General features: G+C 39.1%; 1 protein-coding gene and 1 long non-coding RNA gene across 24 annotated transcripts in view; one reads left to right on the top strand and one right to left on the bottom strand.

Annotated features, from left to right (window-relative positions):
• Window positions 1-19,130, bottom strand: part of LOC146398066 (uncharacterized) — a 1,038,644-nt gene that overhangs the window by 437,545 nt on the left and 581,969 nt on the right. The gene's annotated exons all lie outside the window — the stretch shown is intronic.
• Window positions 1-19,130, top strand: part of TLK2 (tousled like kinase 2) — a 142,628-nt gene that overhangs the window by 101,125 nt on the left and 22,373 nt on the right. For all 23 annotated transcript variants that reach the window (XM_084984143.1, XM_084984142.1, XM_084984135.1 and 20 more), the window contains 4 exons: window positions 6,695-6,847; window positions 10,803-10,869; window positions 11,769-11,866; window positions 13,820-13,901. In XM_084984143.1, the coding sequence (XP_084840269.1) occupies window positions 6,695-6,847; window positions 10,803-10,869; window positions 11,769-11,866; window positions 13,820-13,901 (400 nt within the window). The remainder of the gene's footprint in view (window positions 1-6,694; window positions 6,848-10,802; window positions 10,870-11,768; window positions 11,867-13,819; window positions 13,902-19,130) is intronic.

The raw sequence follows: 19,130 nt of genomic DNA, 5'->3' as shown, positions 1-19,130 counted from the left end.
TACTTTTAAGAATGATTACAGTTTTTACTGATAGTAGCAGTATTTTAGCTTTATATTCTATAAGCAACCTGATGCCCAGGAGGTTCTAGAAATCTTAGATACTTAGTATACAAAATGATGACTTTGCTGTAGAGCCACCAGACCAGAGAAATTGGGACTATCTAAATGAAATCCCTAACCAGGGTTGTTTCTCCTAAGTGGATATCATTTTTTCATGATTTTAAGTCACATAAACTGCAGACTATCCATCTGTTCTCTTGGGAAGCTGTTTCTGGCTGATATCTATTAATTGTAGGTATTTTATTTATTTATTTGTCTTTTTGCCTTTTCTAGGGCCGCTCCTGCGGCATATGGAGGTTCCCAGGCTAGGGGTCAAATCGGAGCTGTAGCCACCAGCCTACACCAGAGCCACAGCGACTCGGGATCCGAGCCGTGTCTGCGACCTACACCACAGCTCACGGCAACGCCAGATCCTTAACCCATTGAGCAAGGTCAGGGATCGAACCCTCAACCTCATGGTTCCTAGTCGGATTTGTTAACCACTGTGCCATGACAGGAACTCCTTTTTTTGGCGGGGGGTATTTTATTTTTTAAAGTTAATTCCCGTTCTTAATTTTAATGTAGAAATTTAAATTTTTTTTTTTTTTTTTTTTTTTTGGGTCTTTTGCCATTTCTAGGGCCGCTCCCTCAGCATATGGAGGTTCCCAGGCTAGGGGTCCAATCAGAGCTGTATCCGCCGGCCTACACCAGAGCCACAGCCACGCGGAATCTGAGCCACATCTGCAATCTACACCACAGCTCACGGCAATGTCGTATCCTTAACCCACTGAGCAAGGCCAGGGATTGAAATCGCAACCTCATGGTTCCTAGTTGGATTTGTTAACCACTGAGCCATAACAGGAATTCCAGAAATTGAAATTCTTTGGTTGTAAAAACCTGTGTCTGATATCCTCACAAATGATAATCATCTGTGTGTAAGAAACTCCATGACACATAATTTAGTGGCTAAGGTAAGTTGAACACCAGGCAGCAATACTAGGTTTTATAGTAAGAGACAAACCTCAAGATACTAAAAATTTAATCAAATAATCCAATATAGTCTCAACAGGAGCCTCAATACCTGTTCTTTTGTTCTCACTTTATTCCTTGGCTCTTTTTTTGAATGATCTTTATTAAGTTCCCGAAACAGAAGATTTACTGTCTAATAGGATCAGTATCAGATTTGTAATGTTTCTTTTTGTCTTTTTAGGGCTGCACCCATGGCACATGGAGGTTCCCAGGCTAGGGGTTGAATTGGATCTATAGCTACTGGCCTACACCACAGCCATAGCAATGCCAGATCCTAGCCACGTCTGCAGCCTATACCACAGCTCATGGCAATGTTGGATCCTTAACCCACTGAGTGAGGCCAGGGATGGAATCTGCATCCTCATCAATATTAGTCAGATTCCTTTCTGCTGAGCCACAGTGGGAACTCCAGCTTCATAATGTTTCTTGACCAGGTTAGTAATTTTTCAGAAAAGTAGGTTTGAACCTGTTGAAAAAGTAGCTTATGTTTCTAAGAAAGTAGTTATGTTATTCAGTACATGATTACTTAAAGCACATCTTAAAGTGTCAAATAGTCAGTGGAAAGGCAATAAAAAAATCCTTTAGTAAGATTTTCTTTATGTTTTCTTTATGTAAACAACATTAGAATAATGGGATTTGACTTATATACAAAATTGTAGTCATTTAAGATATGGAGTATCAGAGGGAGTAAATTGAACTTCATAGCATGTAATGCTAGTCCACATGTTTGTTTTGGTGTATAAAGAATTATAGAATCCCATTTTAAAGTGATTTCTTGTGAACCATCTGATTCTTGGTCACATGATCCATAATGAGAGACAATTTAATGTTTCAAGTGTAAGCAAAGTGATTCAGTTATACAATATACATATGCACACACATATATATAGGTATTCTTGTTCAGATTCTTTTCCATTATAGATTATTAACAGATACTGAATATATGGAGATCCCCTTATGGCGCAGTGGAAATGAATCCGACTAGGAACCCTGGGGTTGTAGGTTTGATCCCTGGCCTCTCTCAATGGGTTAAGGATCCAGTGTTGCCATGGGCTGTGGTGCGTGTAGCAGGCATGGGTCGGATCTGGTGTTGCTGTGGCTGTGGCATAGGCTGGCAGCTGCAGCTCTGATTAGACCCCTAGCCTGGGAAGCTCCATGTGCCGTGTGTACAGCCCTAGAAAGCACTCGCGTGCACACACACACAATATATATATATGTGTGTGTGTGTATACTGAATATAGCTCCCTGTGCTGTACAGTAGGTCCTTGTTGTTTATCTATTTTATATATAGTAGTGTGTGTCTGTTAATCCCAAATTCCAAATTTATTCTTTTCCCACTTTTCCCTTTGGTAACCATAGGTTTGCTTTCTATGTTTGTGAATCTGTTTTTTAGATTCCACATATAAGTGATATGTGATTTTTGTTTTTTAATTTTTATTTTTTCACTTTTTTAGGGCCACACCTGTGGCATATGGAATTTCCCAAGTTAGGGGTTGAATTGGAGCTACAGCTGCCAGCCTATGCCACAGCCACAGCAATGTGGGATCCGAGCCACATCCGTGACCTACTCGATAGCTCATGGCCATGCCGGATCCTTAATCCACTGAGTGAGACCAGGGATTGAACCCGCATCCTCATGGATACTAATCCGGTTTGTTAACCACTGAGCCATGACGGGAACTCCAATATGTGATATTTGTAAACAACTCTTTTTGTTGATTCTATAAATGGCTATAAAACGGGAGTACATACCTTTTCATAGTTCCCAGTAGACACAGAACATGTGAAATCCTGGGACTCTTTAAAAAGTCTTATCTGGGATATTCAGACACTATCTGAAGATCACCACTAAAATTATTTGGGCTAAAATAATGTCAAATATATCTGCATTTGTCTTTTTAATACCTCTTCTACTACTTCTGCATAGTATGGTTGAATTCTGGAATACAAATTTGCTGCTGAAGGTGCCTGTAAATGTTTCCTAGGGCTATTGTCACTAAATAACCATAAACTGAGTGGTTTAAAACAACATAAATTTATTCTCTCACAGTTTAGGAGGCCAGAAACCTGAAGTCAAGGTGTTGGCAGGACCACGCTCCCTCTGAGGCCTCTAGGAAGGATCCTTCTCTGATGTTCTGTGGCATATGGTAGCACTGCCTCACTCTGCCTCCATCTTTACATGGTGCTCCCTCTATGCATCTCTGCGTTTTCTCTCCTTTTCTTATGAGGACATCAGTTATACTGGCGTAAGGGCCCACGCTTTTCCAGTATGACCTTATTTTAACTAATCTTCAGTGACTCCTGTTTCCAAAGGTCATAATCCGAGGTCCTGGGGTTAGGACTTTAATATATCTTTTTTGGTGACACAGTTCAACTGATAATGCTCCCTAAGGCTGATTGTGGTGGTTTCTTTTCCAGGGAATGGCTTTTTATAGTTATTTAGATTTGAGTGAGATAAATTTATCAGGTTGTTAATACTTTTGTAAAAAATAGTAGAAATATTCTTTCTGTGGGTGGTGATGGGCGGGCATCCTGTAAAATTGATACAGTGCAAGAAATAGTTAAGGATCAGCCCTGTAAAAGGCAGTTTCCTTTGTGTTAGAGGTAGAGAGGTTGATAAGACATGGCTCTTCTGAAAGAAGTAACAGTTTATTGACATAAATGAGACTTTGTATTCCCAAAATAACTTAAATGAAGTATCACTGATAAACTACCTTTAGATGATTTTTATTTATAGTTATAAATAGCTAAATAGTTTTAAGAATATCAAGAGTTAATGTGGGAATCCTTATTGTCTGTAACATTGATCTCTAATACATCAGTTTTCATGTCCAAGCAAGCTCCCTTATTCTCAGAATGTATAGTTGAAGATGTCCCCAAAGGCGTTTTGGCACCAGAATACCCTGTGTTTATGGTTTATATATGATGGCTCTGGGATTCCTTTCTTTGTGAATTTGGAAGTTAAATACATGGATTCTCCCTGTAAACAATAGGAAATCAGTTTTATTTTATATTTTATAAGGAAAATTTCTAAAATCTCAATCTTCCAAAGCAGTTATTCTTCAAGGATAAAATGTGGCACTCTATTAGCATGTTATGAATTATAGTTAAACTGTGTATTGTGTGGTTATCTTCAGAGAGTTCAGAGTGCCTTGAACTCATGCCCTTGAAAGGGTAGAAAATCAACTAAAGATATTTTATCAATTTTTTTTGATTAGGAAACTCATATTCAGAGAAATTAAATGCTTTTCTCAAAGACACTTCAAGGAAGATTATGATTTTACCTAAGGATTCTGTTGTCTCAATCCAGAATTCTTTCGAGCCATGAATTATTCATATACATATATTTTGGAGGGAAAGGCATATCTGTAATGGTGGTTAAAGGTTTTTTTCAGACAGACAACGCTTGAATTAAAATTTCCACTCTGCTGTTAAATTGGTGTCTAATCAGTAACCCAGTTCAGTTCATCTTGAAGCTAAGGGAATTGTATTATCAGATGAATGGATTTTTATTTGCAGCATTCTCATTAGGTTAACCTTGCTGACAGTGTTGCCCTTCTAGATGTGACAGCATAAAACGTATTATGGGCATCTACTCTGTGGTATAGTCTTTTTCTGGTCGCTGTTCTTCCAAGAAAGATATATTTGAGTCTGGAAAAGTTCTAGAGACTGACAACTATAGTATTCAGGGAAGAGGGTAGAGTAGATTATATTTGAGAATGTAGGTTTAAAAAATTAGATTCTCTCATTCTGCATATGTGAAAGTTGGATCAAGAAAAGGAGATTGGGGTGGCAGAAGCATGGTAGAAAGAGAAGGAGAAGGGAATGAGCATTTGACTGTCAAATCAACTATGATGATAGGTGATTTGTTTTAGTTTGTTAAGTGGGTAATCTAAAATCGTGGTGTACGTTTCATATACCAAGTCTATAAACCTTAGTTATCTGTCAGGTAGCAGGATACATGAGAGGAAGTAGATGACTTATAATGTTATTTTTATTGACTCCCAATTTGTAAACTAGTTTACTATAGAAAAGTCAGACATTGAAGTTCCCGTTGTGGCTCACTGGGTTATGAACCCAAATGTTATCCCTGAGAATGCAGGTTTGATCTCTGGCCTCACTCATTGGGGTTAAGGATCCAGTGTTGCCACAAGCTGCAGCATAGGCTGCAGAAGCACCTTGGATCTGGCATTGCTGTGGCTGTGGTATAGGCCAGCAGCTATAGTTCCTATTCAGTCCTTAGCCTGGGAACCTTGTAAGCCACAGGTGTGGCCCTAAAAAGAAAGCAAATAATTTTTTTTTTTTTTAAAGAGAAAAGTTAGACATCTTGTTAGGAAATATCTAATGGAAACAGTATTCTCAAAAGTCTTTATATATGTTTTTTATTCATTTATTTTACATGCTGTTTCCTGAGGAGTTGTTACTAGTTGAAAGGCTTCATTTTGCTTTCTCTAAACTTAGCTTAGTTTAAGTTTCAGCATATCAGTGACTGGGAATGACTTGGGGAGTAGTAAGAGCCCACTTAGACTAGAATAAATTATAGATTTAGAAGGAAAATCTTTTTTGCTTTGTTTAGCACCCTTCAAATTTGATATCTTTCTAGATAAAATTTGAGGAAACTTAAATCCAATTAAAAAATAGGAGTTCCCATCGTGGCGCAGCGGAAATGAATCCGACTGGGAACATGAGGTTGCGGGTTCGATCCCTGGCCCTGCTTGGTGGGTTAAGGATCTGGCTTTGCCGTGAGCTGTGGTGTAGGTTGCAGACATGGCTTGGATCTGGCGTTGCTGTGTCTGTGGTGTAAGCTGGTAGCTGTTGCTCAGATTAGACCCCTAGCCTGGGAACATCTATATGCTGCGGGTGTGGCCCTAAAGAGACCAAAAAAAAAAAAAAAAAAATACGGTAATTCCAAAAAAACCGTTCTGTCACCAAATATTTGAGTCTTCCAACCTGAAGTTGAAAATCAAATCTCAAGAGTTCCCTCCTAGTTAGACTATGGTGATCATTATACAGCTACAGCTGTGATTAAAAAAAATAATAATTATTATTTAATTAAAAAAAAAAAAAAAAAAAGAGAGTTCCCTCCTGGTGGCTCAGTGGGTTAAGGATCCAGTGTTGTCACTGCTGTGGCTTGGATCACTGCTATGGTGGAAATTCTGTCCCTGGCTCAGGAACTTCCATATGCCACAGGCATGGCCGAAAAAAAAATCAAATCTCTGCTGGAGTTCCCGTCGTGGCACAGTGGTTAACGAATCCGACTAGGAACCATGAGGTTGCGGGTTTGATCCCTGGCCTTGCTCAGTAGGTTAAGGATCTGGCGTTGCCATGAGCTGTGGTGTAGGTTGCAGACGCAGCTTGGATCCTGCGTTGCTGTGGCTCTGGTGTAGGCTGGTAGGTACAGCTTTGATTAGACCCCTAGCCTGGGAACCTCCATATGCCACGGGAGCGGTGCCAAAAAAGGCAAAAAGACCACCACCCAAAAAAAAAAAAAAAATAAATAAAATAAAATCTCTGCTTTACTTAAAGGGATTTACTTTTTCTGAAATCTGTCGAATATGTTTGTTCTATAGCCATGTTAAAAATATTTTGACATTCTTCCTCTGTGCAACTTCTTTTGTACTTCTAGGCAACAGGAAAGGATAAATTCACAGAGGGAAGAGATAGAAAGACAACGAAAAATGTTAGCAAAGCGGAAACCTCCTGCCATGGGACAGGCCCCTCCAGCAACCAATGAGCAGAAACAGCGAAAAAGCAAGACCAACGGAGCTGAGAATGAAACGTATGTTCTTTATTGATGTGCACTGAGATACTGTGTTCTCCCCTAAAATGCAAATGGCCTATTGAGTGCCACTGGAAAAAGGGATAAATTACGGAGATGTCTGGAGCTTAAGCTTTCTTTTTAGTTACATTAATGAATTTGCCCAACTCATATAAAAGCTATATAAAATTAACTCATTTTCTTAGCCCTGATCTTATTTAGGAAGTTTCGCATGAGAGGGAGAAACAATGTCGTTTAACCTGGTGATGTGATTTTTGGCCACTCTTACAACAAATATGAGTCATTGGGTATTCAAATGATACAATTCTTATGTGTGGTTTCAGGTTGTGGTATGTTGGTATCATCTTATGGGGATTATGTGCCTACTATTTCAAATAGAAGAATGCATAGCTAAAGAATGCCCTTTAGGGAGTTCCTGTCGTGGCTCAGTGGTTAACGAATCTGACTAGGAACCATGAGCTTGTGGGTTCGATCCCTGGCCTCACTCAGTGGATTAAGGATCCTGCATTGCCATGAGCTGTGGTGTAGGTTGCAGATCCGGCTGGATCTGGCGTGGCTGTGGCTGTGGCTTTGGTGTAGGCAGGCAGCTGTAGCTCTGATTAGACCCCTAGCCTGGAAATCTCCACATGCCATGGGTGCAGCCCTGAAAAGACAAAAACGAACAACAACAACAAAAAAGAATGCCCTTTAGTAGTCTAAAGAGCACTAGTTAACAGTCACAAATTTAGGTTTAACCTAAGGAAAAAATAGCTATTATTTTAGGAAAAGGACATTTCCTCTAAATAAGATAAATCTTGATATTCTCAGTATTTTTTCCTATTCTGGGGACTAAGGAGAGCAGGAGTATGTTCAGTTGCAGTGCAGACATCTTTTTCACTGCCAGTCAGTGGTTATTCCATAGATACCATGAATAGGAGTAGAATATTCAGAGCACAGATATCTGCCTTTTTCAACCCTGTCCCATGTCATATTCCCCTAAATAATTTTTGCATCCTTGACCACTAAGAGAATCTTTCTATGGGACAGGATTTGCAAGGTTTTTTCTCTAATGGGCCAGACAATAAACACCTTAGGCTTTGCACGCTTAGAAGGTCTACGTTGTAGCTACTCAACTCAGTACTGTTACAGCTTGAAAGCTGTTGTGGACAATATGTAAATGAATGGATGTGATTGTGTTCCAATAAAACTTTAGTTACAGGAACAAATGGTGAGCTAAGGGGCCCCGCAGGTTGTAATTTGCAAACTAGGCAGGACAGCTAAACAGTATTATTGGAATGGGAAATAAAACCTATGTATTACTTACCTAATATTTAAAACATTTCTTATGCATACCCTGAAGACATTTAAGCCATCATCTCTGTCTCCAGGAGGCTTTCAAACTTAAAAGGAGAAAAAGATCTACAGATAACTATAGAAAATCTCTGAGGAATTGATGGTAGCCATGAAGTCAATTTCTGAATTGGATGTGTTTTTTCTTTTTTTTTCGTCTTTTTAGGGCCACACCTGTGGCATATGAAAGTTCCCAGGCTAGGGGTCCAGTCTGAGCTGTAGCCACTGGCCTACACCACAGACACAGCAACGCCAGATCCTCAACCCACTGAGCGAGGCCAGGGATTGAACGTGCATCCTCATGGATCCTAGTCTGGTTTATAAGTAATTGAAATGCAATGGGAACTCTCGATGTTTGAAATTTAAAATATTTTTTCATAGAAAGTCATTGGTATTGTAATCAGTATATGGATATTGGCTACATTGGTTATTGGAAAAAGTTTGTAAAGCTTTCAATTTTGGATTTAAAGATAGCCATAGTAAGAAATAATGATAGTATGTAATTTACTGACTAATATGTCTTTTGCCTTTAATGTTTCCATATTGGTTCACAGAAACATAGTAATCCATAATCCACTTCAAGTATAGTAATACTTATATTACACCATTGTTAAGAGTTCATGACATCCCAGAAATGTATCTTTCTTCATTCCAGTGAGAAAGATGGCTTAACACCAGTCCTCACCCCATACATACCTGATGTGTTGGGGAGCCTTTTCCTTGACATTCATTTAGTAAGTCTGTATTAAATGCTTATTATGTATTCAGCATACAGAGCTGGGGATACAGCCCAGCCTTAGGAGCTCACATTTTATTTAGAGGAAATGAGCAGATGAATAATATTTACTTTACATATAATAATAAAGGTGTATGCACAGTGAATAAGTTTGGAAAACATCTTCACTTCAGATATTTTAAAACTTGATTCTAAGTGAAGATTTCCTTTCAAAAAGGCCCAGATTCAAAGAATTCTTCAGGCAAATATTGTACACATTAACCTGGTTATTGTCTTCTCTCGTGACTCCTATATTTTGTGAAGGGACTCTCCTTCCACTGTTACTCAGAAATTGCTTAATGTGAGTACATAAAACTATTGGTTTAGGAGCCGTAAAGTGGGCATAGGGGTGTTTTTTTGTTTGTTTGTTTGTTTGTTTTTGCCATAGGGTAATACTTAGAATTCAGTTTAGGCCAGTAGTGTGTCAGTGAGCAGTTGCCATCTGGAGTCCTGTGTAAAATTCAAGCTGGAAGGCCTTCGGTCCAGTCTTTAATTAGAGTATCTGTGACTTGGCTCATTCCTTTGGCCAGAAGCCAGAAACAGTCCTCTGGAGCCCTTCCTCTCTTGGTATTGAATGTGTTTCGCAGAGAGAATTCTTAGCTATGGTTTTTCTTTTCTCCCCTTTTTACTGGTGTGATACGGAGTAATAGATGTAAGTATTTCTACAGCTATGAAAAGATAGATGTAACAGCCCTGGTGGGTATATTTCTTCTTGTTTTTATTTTCTTTTAGTCAGACCTCAAAGGCTGTATTTTTTAGCCCTTCCTGGTTGATAGGATAGCTGTTTCTTCTTTCTCCTGCTATTTAGAATATATCTAAACAGTGACATCTAAAACTTTGAAGTATATATGTGTGCTTCTAGAATGTGAAGAGGGTGAAGATGGAGGAGTAAGATATCACTTCTTACATGCTCATTCTTGAGATATGAGGATGCAGTTGGGGTAGGTGGAACATGAATCGAGTGATTATCCATCAAGTCAGCCCTTTGAGAACTGTGTTAAATAGTATTTTTACAAATTATAGATTCCTTTCATATTCTGATTTTAATAGTCACAATAGTTTTTTGGGTTTTTTTTTTTTTTTTTTTCTATTTCTTGGGCCGCTCTTGTGGCATATGGAGGTTCCCAGGCTAGGGGTCAAATCAGAGCTGCAGCCACTGGCCTACGCCAGAGCCACAGCAACGTGGGATCCGAGCCGCGTCTGCAGCCTACACCACAGCTCACGGCAACACCCGATCGTTAACCCACCGAGCAAGGGCAGGGACCTAACCCGCAACCTCATGGTTCCTAATTGGATTCGTTAACCACTGTGCCACGACGGGAACTCCACAATAGTTTTTTAAGATAGGTATCACCACTTGCTTTTTTTTAGGAAATTGAGGTCACGTGGCCCGAGTTATACTTTGAACCCTAGTCCTCAGACTCCAGATCCTAGACTCTGTCTACTGTATTGTTCTCTTTGTATCAAAGTCCAAGAGTTATCAAAAATAATCAAATACATTGGTTTATTAGTTTCGCCTTTAAAAAGACTTTTAGACATGTAATTTTGGCCACCTGTCCTAATGGATTGTCATCTGAATAAGGTATGGGACAAAACTCACTTCATAAGTAATGTAAAAATATAGCTCATGTATTTTTCTCACTTTTTAATAAATTAGACTCAGGCTTTGAAGTCCTTCCTTCACATCACATCTGTTAAGTCATAAAAATTTGTCTAAGGACTACAAGATAATCTTTCTCTTGGTCATTTTAGCTAGAGGCTGAATATACTGAATAGCATGCTTTGGCATTTCGCTTTAGGCACACTTATGACTTCAGATAATTTACTGAAATTTGTGTCATTGTGTTCTAGGTTAACGTTAGCCGAATACCATGAACAAGAAGAAATCTTCAAACTCAGATTAGGTCATCTTAAAAAGGTGAGTATAATGAGAAAACCTGTCTGAAGAAAGGCAGTTTTTAGTTTACATTTGGTGTTTAAGCTATTTGGTCATTTGGGCAAATTAATAGCTTCATATATATTGAAATCTTTAGTAATGGCTTGTATTCTAAAGGCAGAGTTCATCTCTTTCAGTTTACAAAATCAACTCTAGCCACCCAGTAAGAGTGTTCTTTCCACCAGCGATAGATATACCAGTAGATAATTCTGTATACCTCATCTGGCTCCACAAGTGATTATCCCTAGTAAAAGTTAAATATAAAATAAGAGCAGATGGTTCTGAAATTGATATTTAAATTACCGTGATGTTTTAAATCACAAAAGCTCTTATCTCTTGCCTAAACTGGCTGAGAAGGTCTTGTACCAGCCATATTGTAACACAAAGGCACCTACATATAATTTTTATTTATGATATTCACAGAGGTTTCTTAGATGTAGATTGCTAATCTCTTAAATTACTTAAGACACCAAGTGTAATCCTTACTTATGGAACAGAATCAGGTAGAGAACCTGATTTTTGTTTTAAAAAAAAAAAAAAAGATTGAATGCCTGTATACACACAAACATGTCTGGAAACCTATATAAGAACCTTAACAGAGGTTATTCTGGGGGGATAGGCATGGAGAGGAGAAAGCAGGGGGCAGAGAGAGGACTTTCTCTTTTCCTGCTATATTCTGTGTGTGGTGTGAATTTATTTATTATTTTGCTATGGGCTTGTTTTTTATGATTACAATTCCAGTTCTTAAAAAAATCTTTTTCGAAACAAAACATTTTCCTTAGCTTTTCACAAGAGAAATGTCTGCTTAGGTTTTTGAAATAAGATTCTGAAAAGGTAAAGTTTCCTATGTCCTTGAGCTGTTTCTTTCCTTTTCAATTCAGGAGGAAGCAGAGATCCAGGCGGAGCTGGAAAGGCTAGAAAGGGTTAGAAATCTACATATCAGGGAACTAAAAAGGATACATAATGAAGATAATTCACAGTAAGCAACTTGGGGGTATGTTGGGTTGGAGATTGCTGAGCACTTTCTGAGATGAATTGAATGGTCTAGAACAGTATTTTTGCTTGATCTAAGTTTGATAAATGATTCCACAGAATATTTAACTCTGTTGTAGAGTGTGATACAGTTTTACAAACAAAATTATTATTTGCATTAGTTAAAACATATAAATATATTAGGCTTATATATTAAATATGTCTATATATATATCATAGCATTTTTACACAAGTAGAAATCACTACAACAGGAGTTCCCCTCATGGCGCAGTGGAAACAAATCCGACTAGGAACCATGAGGTTGCGGATTTGATCCCTAGCCTCACTTAGTGGGTTAAGGATCTGGCACTGCTGTGGCTGTGACGAAGGCTAGCAGCAACAGCTCCAATTAGACCGCTAGCCTGGGAATCTCCACATGCCATGGGGTATGGCCCTAAAATAGCAAAACAAAACAAAACAAAAATCACTACAACAGTATAGCTTTGTATTCACAGTGATTCAAATACACTTTATAATCAGATTTACCGACAGAGCCTTATTAAAGGGAAGAATGGGATGACAGTGTGGTGTGGTGGAAGGATTATTGGGTTGAGATGGCACTTGGTTTCTGAATGACCTTTGTGGGCCATTCAGGTGTTGAAATTTTTAAGAAAGACTCCTAAGTTCAGCACATTAATTGTAGGTAAATGCCCATCGTTGTTTATAAGTCTTTTAAGGAATCAAAACTGTGAAAAGTATTTGCAAGTGGGAAATGGCTTCTAACCGTAATCTGTTCTTTTCCACATTTTTCTGACTTTGAAACATGGGTTTTTTGCTTTTTGGGTTTGTTTGTTTTAATATAGCTATAGCTTGTGTGTGTGTGTGTGTGTGTATATACACACACACACACACAAGCTATAGCTATATTATATACATGTATATATATGTATACACACACACACACACACACACACATTTTTTTTTTGCCAAAATGAGCCATGGGCTTTTCTTTCTGTGAAATGGTACACAACAGGAGTTACCATTATTGAACTCTCTCTTTGTGTCAAGTGGAGTGCTAAGTGTCCTTACATTTTGTCCCTTAATCATCATAGTAGCCTAATGGGGTGGTCGCCTTCAATATGTAGATCTGGAAACTGCCTTGGAGAAATTAAGTTAACTTGACCAGGGCCTAATGTGATCAAAGAGTTGAAACATGAATCTGAAAACCAAAACCCAAACCAAAACCCCCCCGTGAATCTGACTCCAAAGCTAACCACCATGCAGTAATGTCACTTCTTTCCACATGCATTACTGCTGTCTCAAATAATTTCGGGGTTATTAGTGAGGCTGATCAGGAATTATGTAGAAATAGCATAAAAGTTACTTTTGCCACAATCTCTCATTTCTTTGTCTTATTGTTAGAAAATGATACAAGGTGGCATCCCCTATGGGAAAAACAGTTGTATCATGAAAACTTAAAGAAAGAAAATGAGTCCACATAGAACATATGACTCACTTTATAATGTAATTTGTTTTTAAGGCCATGTAAACTATCTTGAAAATGTAATGAATGGCAGGAGCATGTGGTTCTTGAATGTTTAGAGGACCCCTGTAGCACGTTTGAAAATCCCTGATCCGTGTATGGTCTGCCCCCATCCCCACACTTTGTAGCAGGGCAGAAAGCAAAGGAAGTCAACAGAAGTCGCTGGTCTGATTGTGACTGTGCTGAGACTGGCACCTGTGTGTTGTGACTCCATAATTCATTGTACTTAGGCTGATTCCTTGCACTGTAGAACTTACTTTACGCTCAGAATTGGATGTGTTGGTGATAATTGCCAAACTGTTGGCAGCAGCTGTAATCATGTAAACATGTTAGATATCCTGGAAATTTTGCAAACATGGAAAATTGTGTAGTCCTTGACCTCAAGATGTTATTGCTATCTATCCCCTGTTTCCACAGATTTAAAGACCATCCAACGCTAAATGACAGATATTTGTTGTTACATCTTTTGGGTAGAGGAGGTTTCAGTGAAGTTTACAAGGTAAGTATGAGGAACTGGGTATAGAGACTGAGGGTTAAATTACTGCTTATTATCAACTTGGAGAATATTTAGAATCATGATAACTGTGGGTTGATATTTATTGGTTGAAATTAAGGTACTTTGAGAACATGTATCTTTGGGAGAACTACTTCCGATAAACTGAAGTGACTAAGCAGACTACAGTGTTTTACCCTGTTTTCAAGTTTGAGAAGTAAATAGTTATAGTTTGTTTTTTGAATAGAAAGGGAAAAACGACACCCATTTCTGGGTAATGGAATTACGGTGATTTTTATTCTAGTTTTGTACTTCCTACCTCATCTCTATTTGTTAGAAATAAGTGTTAGCTTTATTTTCATAAGTTTTTGTTTTTGTTTTGTTTTTAAATAAAATAGATGTGTTAAAGTTAATTCTTTGAAAGCTTGGTTTTCTTTTTAATATGTTCTCATCTTCTTAGAGTGTTTAGTAGCACTGGCATTCTGAAGGCGTGTCCTGGCTTAGAGTGCTTCATTCGGGCCAGCAAAGTAAAGACTCCTTGGCCTTCAGTTGACTTTCCCTAAATGGGGAATTCAGCATTTTTTTTTTTTTTTTTTAAGGGCCGCACCTTTGGCATATGGAGGTTCCCACGCTAGGGGTCTAATCGGAGCTGTAGCTGCCACAACCACAGCAACGCCAGATCGGAGCTGCATCTGCGGCCTACACCACAGCTCATGGCAATGCCGGATCCTTAAAACCACTGAGCGAGACCAGGGTTTGAACCAGTGTCCTCATGGATGCTAGTCAGATTCGTCCACTGAGCCTGACAGGAACTTCCAGCATGTTTTAAATATAGCTCTAGATACATAACACATTCACCAGCCACTGCCTGGTGGGCAGTTTCTCTGGATGTTTCTGGCATCTGGCTTTTAAATGCTGAATTATTTTCTTAGGTGGGCTTTACCACATGGCCCTTGTAGTAAAGGGGAGTCACTCCCTCTTTTCCATGGTTAGCCTTCACTGTTATGACTTTATGACATTATGCCCATATGGGAAATCTTTTTTTTTTTTTTTTCCTTTTTGCCTTTTTGCCTTTTCTAGGTTCCCAGGCTAGGGGTCCAGTCGGAGCTGTAGCTGCCAGCCTACACCAAAGCCACAGTAACGCGGGATCTGAGCTGCGTCTGTGACTTACACGACAGCTCATGGCAACGCCGGATCCTTAACCCACTGAGCAAGGGCAGGGATCGAACCCGTGACCTCATGGTTCCTAGTCGGATTCATTAACCACTGCGCCACAACAGGAACTCCTGGCAAATCCTTTGAGTAAAATAGTTTTTATTTCAGATAAAAACACTAAAAACTAGTTCCATTTCCCCCTTTTTATGCTAGTTTTTTATTATGTATGCATAAAATTTGCCATTTTAACATTTAAGTGTACCATTCATTGGTATTAAGTACATTCACGGTGTTGTTAAAAACTGTCATTACTATCTATTCCCAGAACTATAATATTACTTCTTAGGTACTCCTGGGTTTGATTTTTTTTTTTTCTTTTTTTTTTTTTTTTTTTTTAGTAATTTGCTCATATTGTTAATTTGTGTTCATAAGTGTAACTGGCTCACGGTTGTCTTTGTGTGCGAACAACATTTTCTAGCTTTAACACCATAGTTATCCTAGAATGAGTTGTGAAATCTCGCTTTTACTGTGTTCTGAAATGTTTTGCATTACATACTACTTAAAAAGTTGTTAGAGCTGAATCATAAAAAGTTACCTGGGTAGGTGTCCTTTTAGAGGAAAACTACTTGACAGCCTTTTCAGTTCCTTCTGCAAATATTGATCTTCCCCTTCTTAGTTTTGGTAAATTAATTTTTTTCTGAGACATCACCCTATTTTCATTTTGATTTAAAAATATCACTCAGGAGTTCCCATTGTGGCTCAGCTGGTTAAGAATCAGACTAGCATCCATGAGGATTTGGGTTCGATCCTTGGCCTTGCTTAGTGGGTTAAGGATCTGGCTTTGCCATGAGCTGTGGGTAGGTCACAGATGCAGCTCACATCCTGTGTTGCTGTGACTGTGGTGTAGGCCAACAGCTGCAGCAAGGATTTTACTCCTACCCTGGAAACTTCCATATGCTGCAGGTGCAGACATAAAAAAAGCCAAGAAAATTAAAATAAATAAAAAATAAGATACCATCCATACCTTAGTTATTTCTTTTCTCTTCTTTTCTTTTGGTCTTTTTAGGGCTACAACTGTGGCATTTGGAAGTTCCCAGGCTAGGGGGCTAATCAGAGCTGCACCTGCTGACCCTCACCACAGCCACAGCAACACTGGGTCCTTAATTTACTTAGCGAGGCTGGAATCTAACCCGAGTCCTCATGCATACTAGTCAGGTTTGTTATTGCTGAGCCACAATGGGAACTCCTGTACCTTAGTTATTTCTTTTTTCTTATGAAATGTTTATTTTTGAATCTCTTAACTGATAGGCCAGGGATTAGTCAATGTTTCTTTTTTCCTTAAAGGATTAACTTTTTTATTTTTGTTGATCATATTTACTGTTTGATTTGTGTTCATTCTTTTTGGCCATGCGTGCGGCACATGGAGGTTCCCAGGCCAAGGATCAGACCTATGCTGTAGTGACAATGTTAGATCCATAACCCCCTGCACCACAAGGGAACTCCTGATTTGTTTTCTCTTTCATTAACTTTTGCTTTCAAGCCTTCCCTCTTTCTGCTTTCTTTGTTTTGATTTGTTTTCTTCCTTTCCCCCCCTCCCCTTCTTCCCTTCCTTCCTTCTTCTCTTCCTCCCTTTCTTAGTGGCTGCTTCCACGGCACATGGAAGTTCCTGGGCCAATTTGAACGGCAGATTCAACGTACACCACAGCTGCAGCAATGCCAGATCTTTTAACCCACTGCTCTGGGCCGAGGATTGAACCTGTGCCTCTGCAGCAACCTGAGCCTTTGCAGTTGGATTCTGAACCCACTGTGCCATAGTAGAAACTGCTTGTTTTTATTCTTGAATCACATGCTTAATTTTTTCCTTTTGGTAATTTAAAAACGTGTGATAAAAAATGTATAACATAAAATTTACCAACTTAGTGCTTTTAACTGTTTGGTTCAGTTGCATTAGTTACATGCGTGTTGTGAAACAGATCAGAACTTTTCATCTTGTAAAACTGAAGCTCTAACCTCTAATCAACAACTCTTTCCTCAGCCACTGGTAACCACCAGTCTATTTTCTGTTTTTATTAGTTTGATTACTTTTAGTTAGCTCATAGGCATGGAATCACACAGTGTTTATCTTTTTGTGACTTTTTTTTTTTTTTTTTTGCCTTTTCTAGGGCCGTGCTCGTGGCATATAGAGGTTCCCAGGCTAGGGGTCCAATTGGAGCTACAGCTGCCAGCCTATGCCAGAGCCATAGCAACGTGGGATCCAAGCCAGGTCTGCGACCTACACCATAGCTCACGGCAATGTCGGATCCTTAACCCACTGAGCGAGGCCATCAAACCTGCATCCTCCTGGATCCTAGTCAGATTTGTTAACCACTGTGCCACGATGGGAACTCCACTGTTCCTTTTTCTAAAAAAATCATCTCAGAAATTGATTCTTGGTACTTCCTGTGATTTCTTCATCCTGTCACTTGTTAGTGATTTCTTCATCCTATTATTTCCTAATATATTTAACACTTGTGAAATCTAGATGCTTCTTGCAATGATGTGTCCATTAATGTAGTTCTTTTCCTGTTCTCCATTCTCCAAAAGCTCTTCTTAAATCTGTGGTGGATTACAGTGTCTTAGATTCAGAAATACAATTTGGTAACTGGAGAAAACGATACTTAGAGTTCGCTAGTGCTTTTACAAATTAGGTGGTGTGTAATCTGGCTTTTAATAGCTTGAAAAGGTTCTGTATTATAAAGCCTTGGTGGTATCCATGTGTACTGGTGGACTTCAGCTCTCTAAGAAACACAGAGTTCAGAAGTTCCCATTTCTGTGAAATATTACTTTATTTGAATTAGGTGGTTTTCCTTTTTTTCTTTTTCTTTTTAGGGCTGTACTCACAGCAGATGGAAGTTCCCAGGCTGGTGGTCAAATCAGAGCTGCACCTGCCGACCTATACCACAGCCACAGCAACACTGGGTCCTTAACCCACTGAGCAAGGCCAGGGATCGAACCCAAGTCCTCGTGCGTATTAGTTGGGTTCATTACCACAAGCCACAATGGGAACTCCTAAATTAAATGGTTTTTATATTTTGAAAAATACTGGTTTAAATTTAGTATAAATTCAAAGTGTCTTTTATGAGCAGCCTTCTCTTGTATCCTGTGCTTTCCTAGAGGTAGTTTATGTTTTAAAATGTCTGTAGAGGAGTTCCTGTCATGGCTTAGCGGAAATGAATCTGACTAGCATCCATGAGGATGCAGGTTCGATCCTTGGCCTCACTCAGTGGGTTAAGGATCCGGCGTTGCCGTGATCGCTGGTATAGGTCACAGACATAGCTTGGATCAGCCGGCGTTGCTGTGGCTGTGGTATAGGCCAGAAGCTGCAGCTCCAGTTTCACCCCTCGAGTAGAAACCTTCATATGCCTCGGGCGTGCCCCCCCCCCCAAAAAAAGTCTAGAACAGTAACCACCACTGTTCATGGACTGTGTACCCTGTGCCTGTTGCCTTCATCTGCTCATTCATTTGCGGAAAATTGGCAGATAGGTGGTAATAGTGTTGCAACTGAAGTAGTAAATTTTTTAATGAGCTATAAATCCTAGGAAAATCTATTCATTCTAAAGGAGTTCCTCAATACATTCTTTTGTAAAGGGAAAATCTCTTGTATTAAAGTGCTACTTACTTTATCAAATGGTGGTTTATAACCAGGCATCCTGAAAACCCATCTGTTACTTTTTTTCAATCCCATAATGTAGCACGACCTCCTAGCTGATGTGGAATTTGGAGCAGTGGTGGTCTTTGGAGAAAGCATGTCCCTTTCTTTGGACAGGGCTGGAGAAGTGACTTGGTCTGGCGAACTTCAGACATTGTTGGGATCAAAAACTACTTTTTATATACCCAGCATATAATAAGGGTGGGGTTAAAGGCAGGGCTGGTTTTTTCTTTTGTTTTGGTTTCTGTTTTTATAAACGCAGTGTAACAAATTACAAAGTTATTTTCTTAACAAATGTGGCAAAGAGGTGTATCCTCAGGGGTTGTTTCTTCAGGAGGTAGATAGTCTGTGTTCCTCCAATTTCAGAAGTGGCGGGATGTTGAAGAGTGTCG

Source organism: Sus scrofa, chromosome 12 (assembly GCF_054392235.1).
Source record: "Sus scrofa isolate SSC_HxYL_T2T_F1_AM1 chromosome 12, Sscrofa_HxYL_maternal_Yorkshire_Landrace_v2.0, whole genome shotgun sequence".
In the NCBI taxonomy this organism is placed as follows: domain Eukaryota; kingdom Metazoa; phylum Chordata; class Mammalia; order Artiodactyla; family Suidae; genus Sus; species Sus scrofa.
The sequence above is the reverse complement of the archived record's forward strand: the minus strand, read 5'-3'. Positions and strand labels throughout refer to the sequence as shown.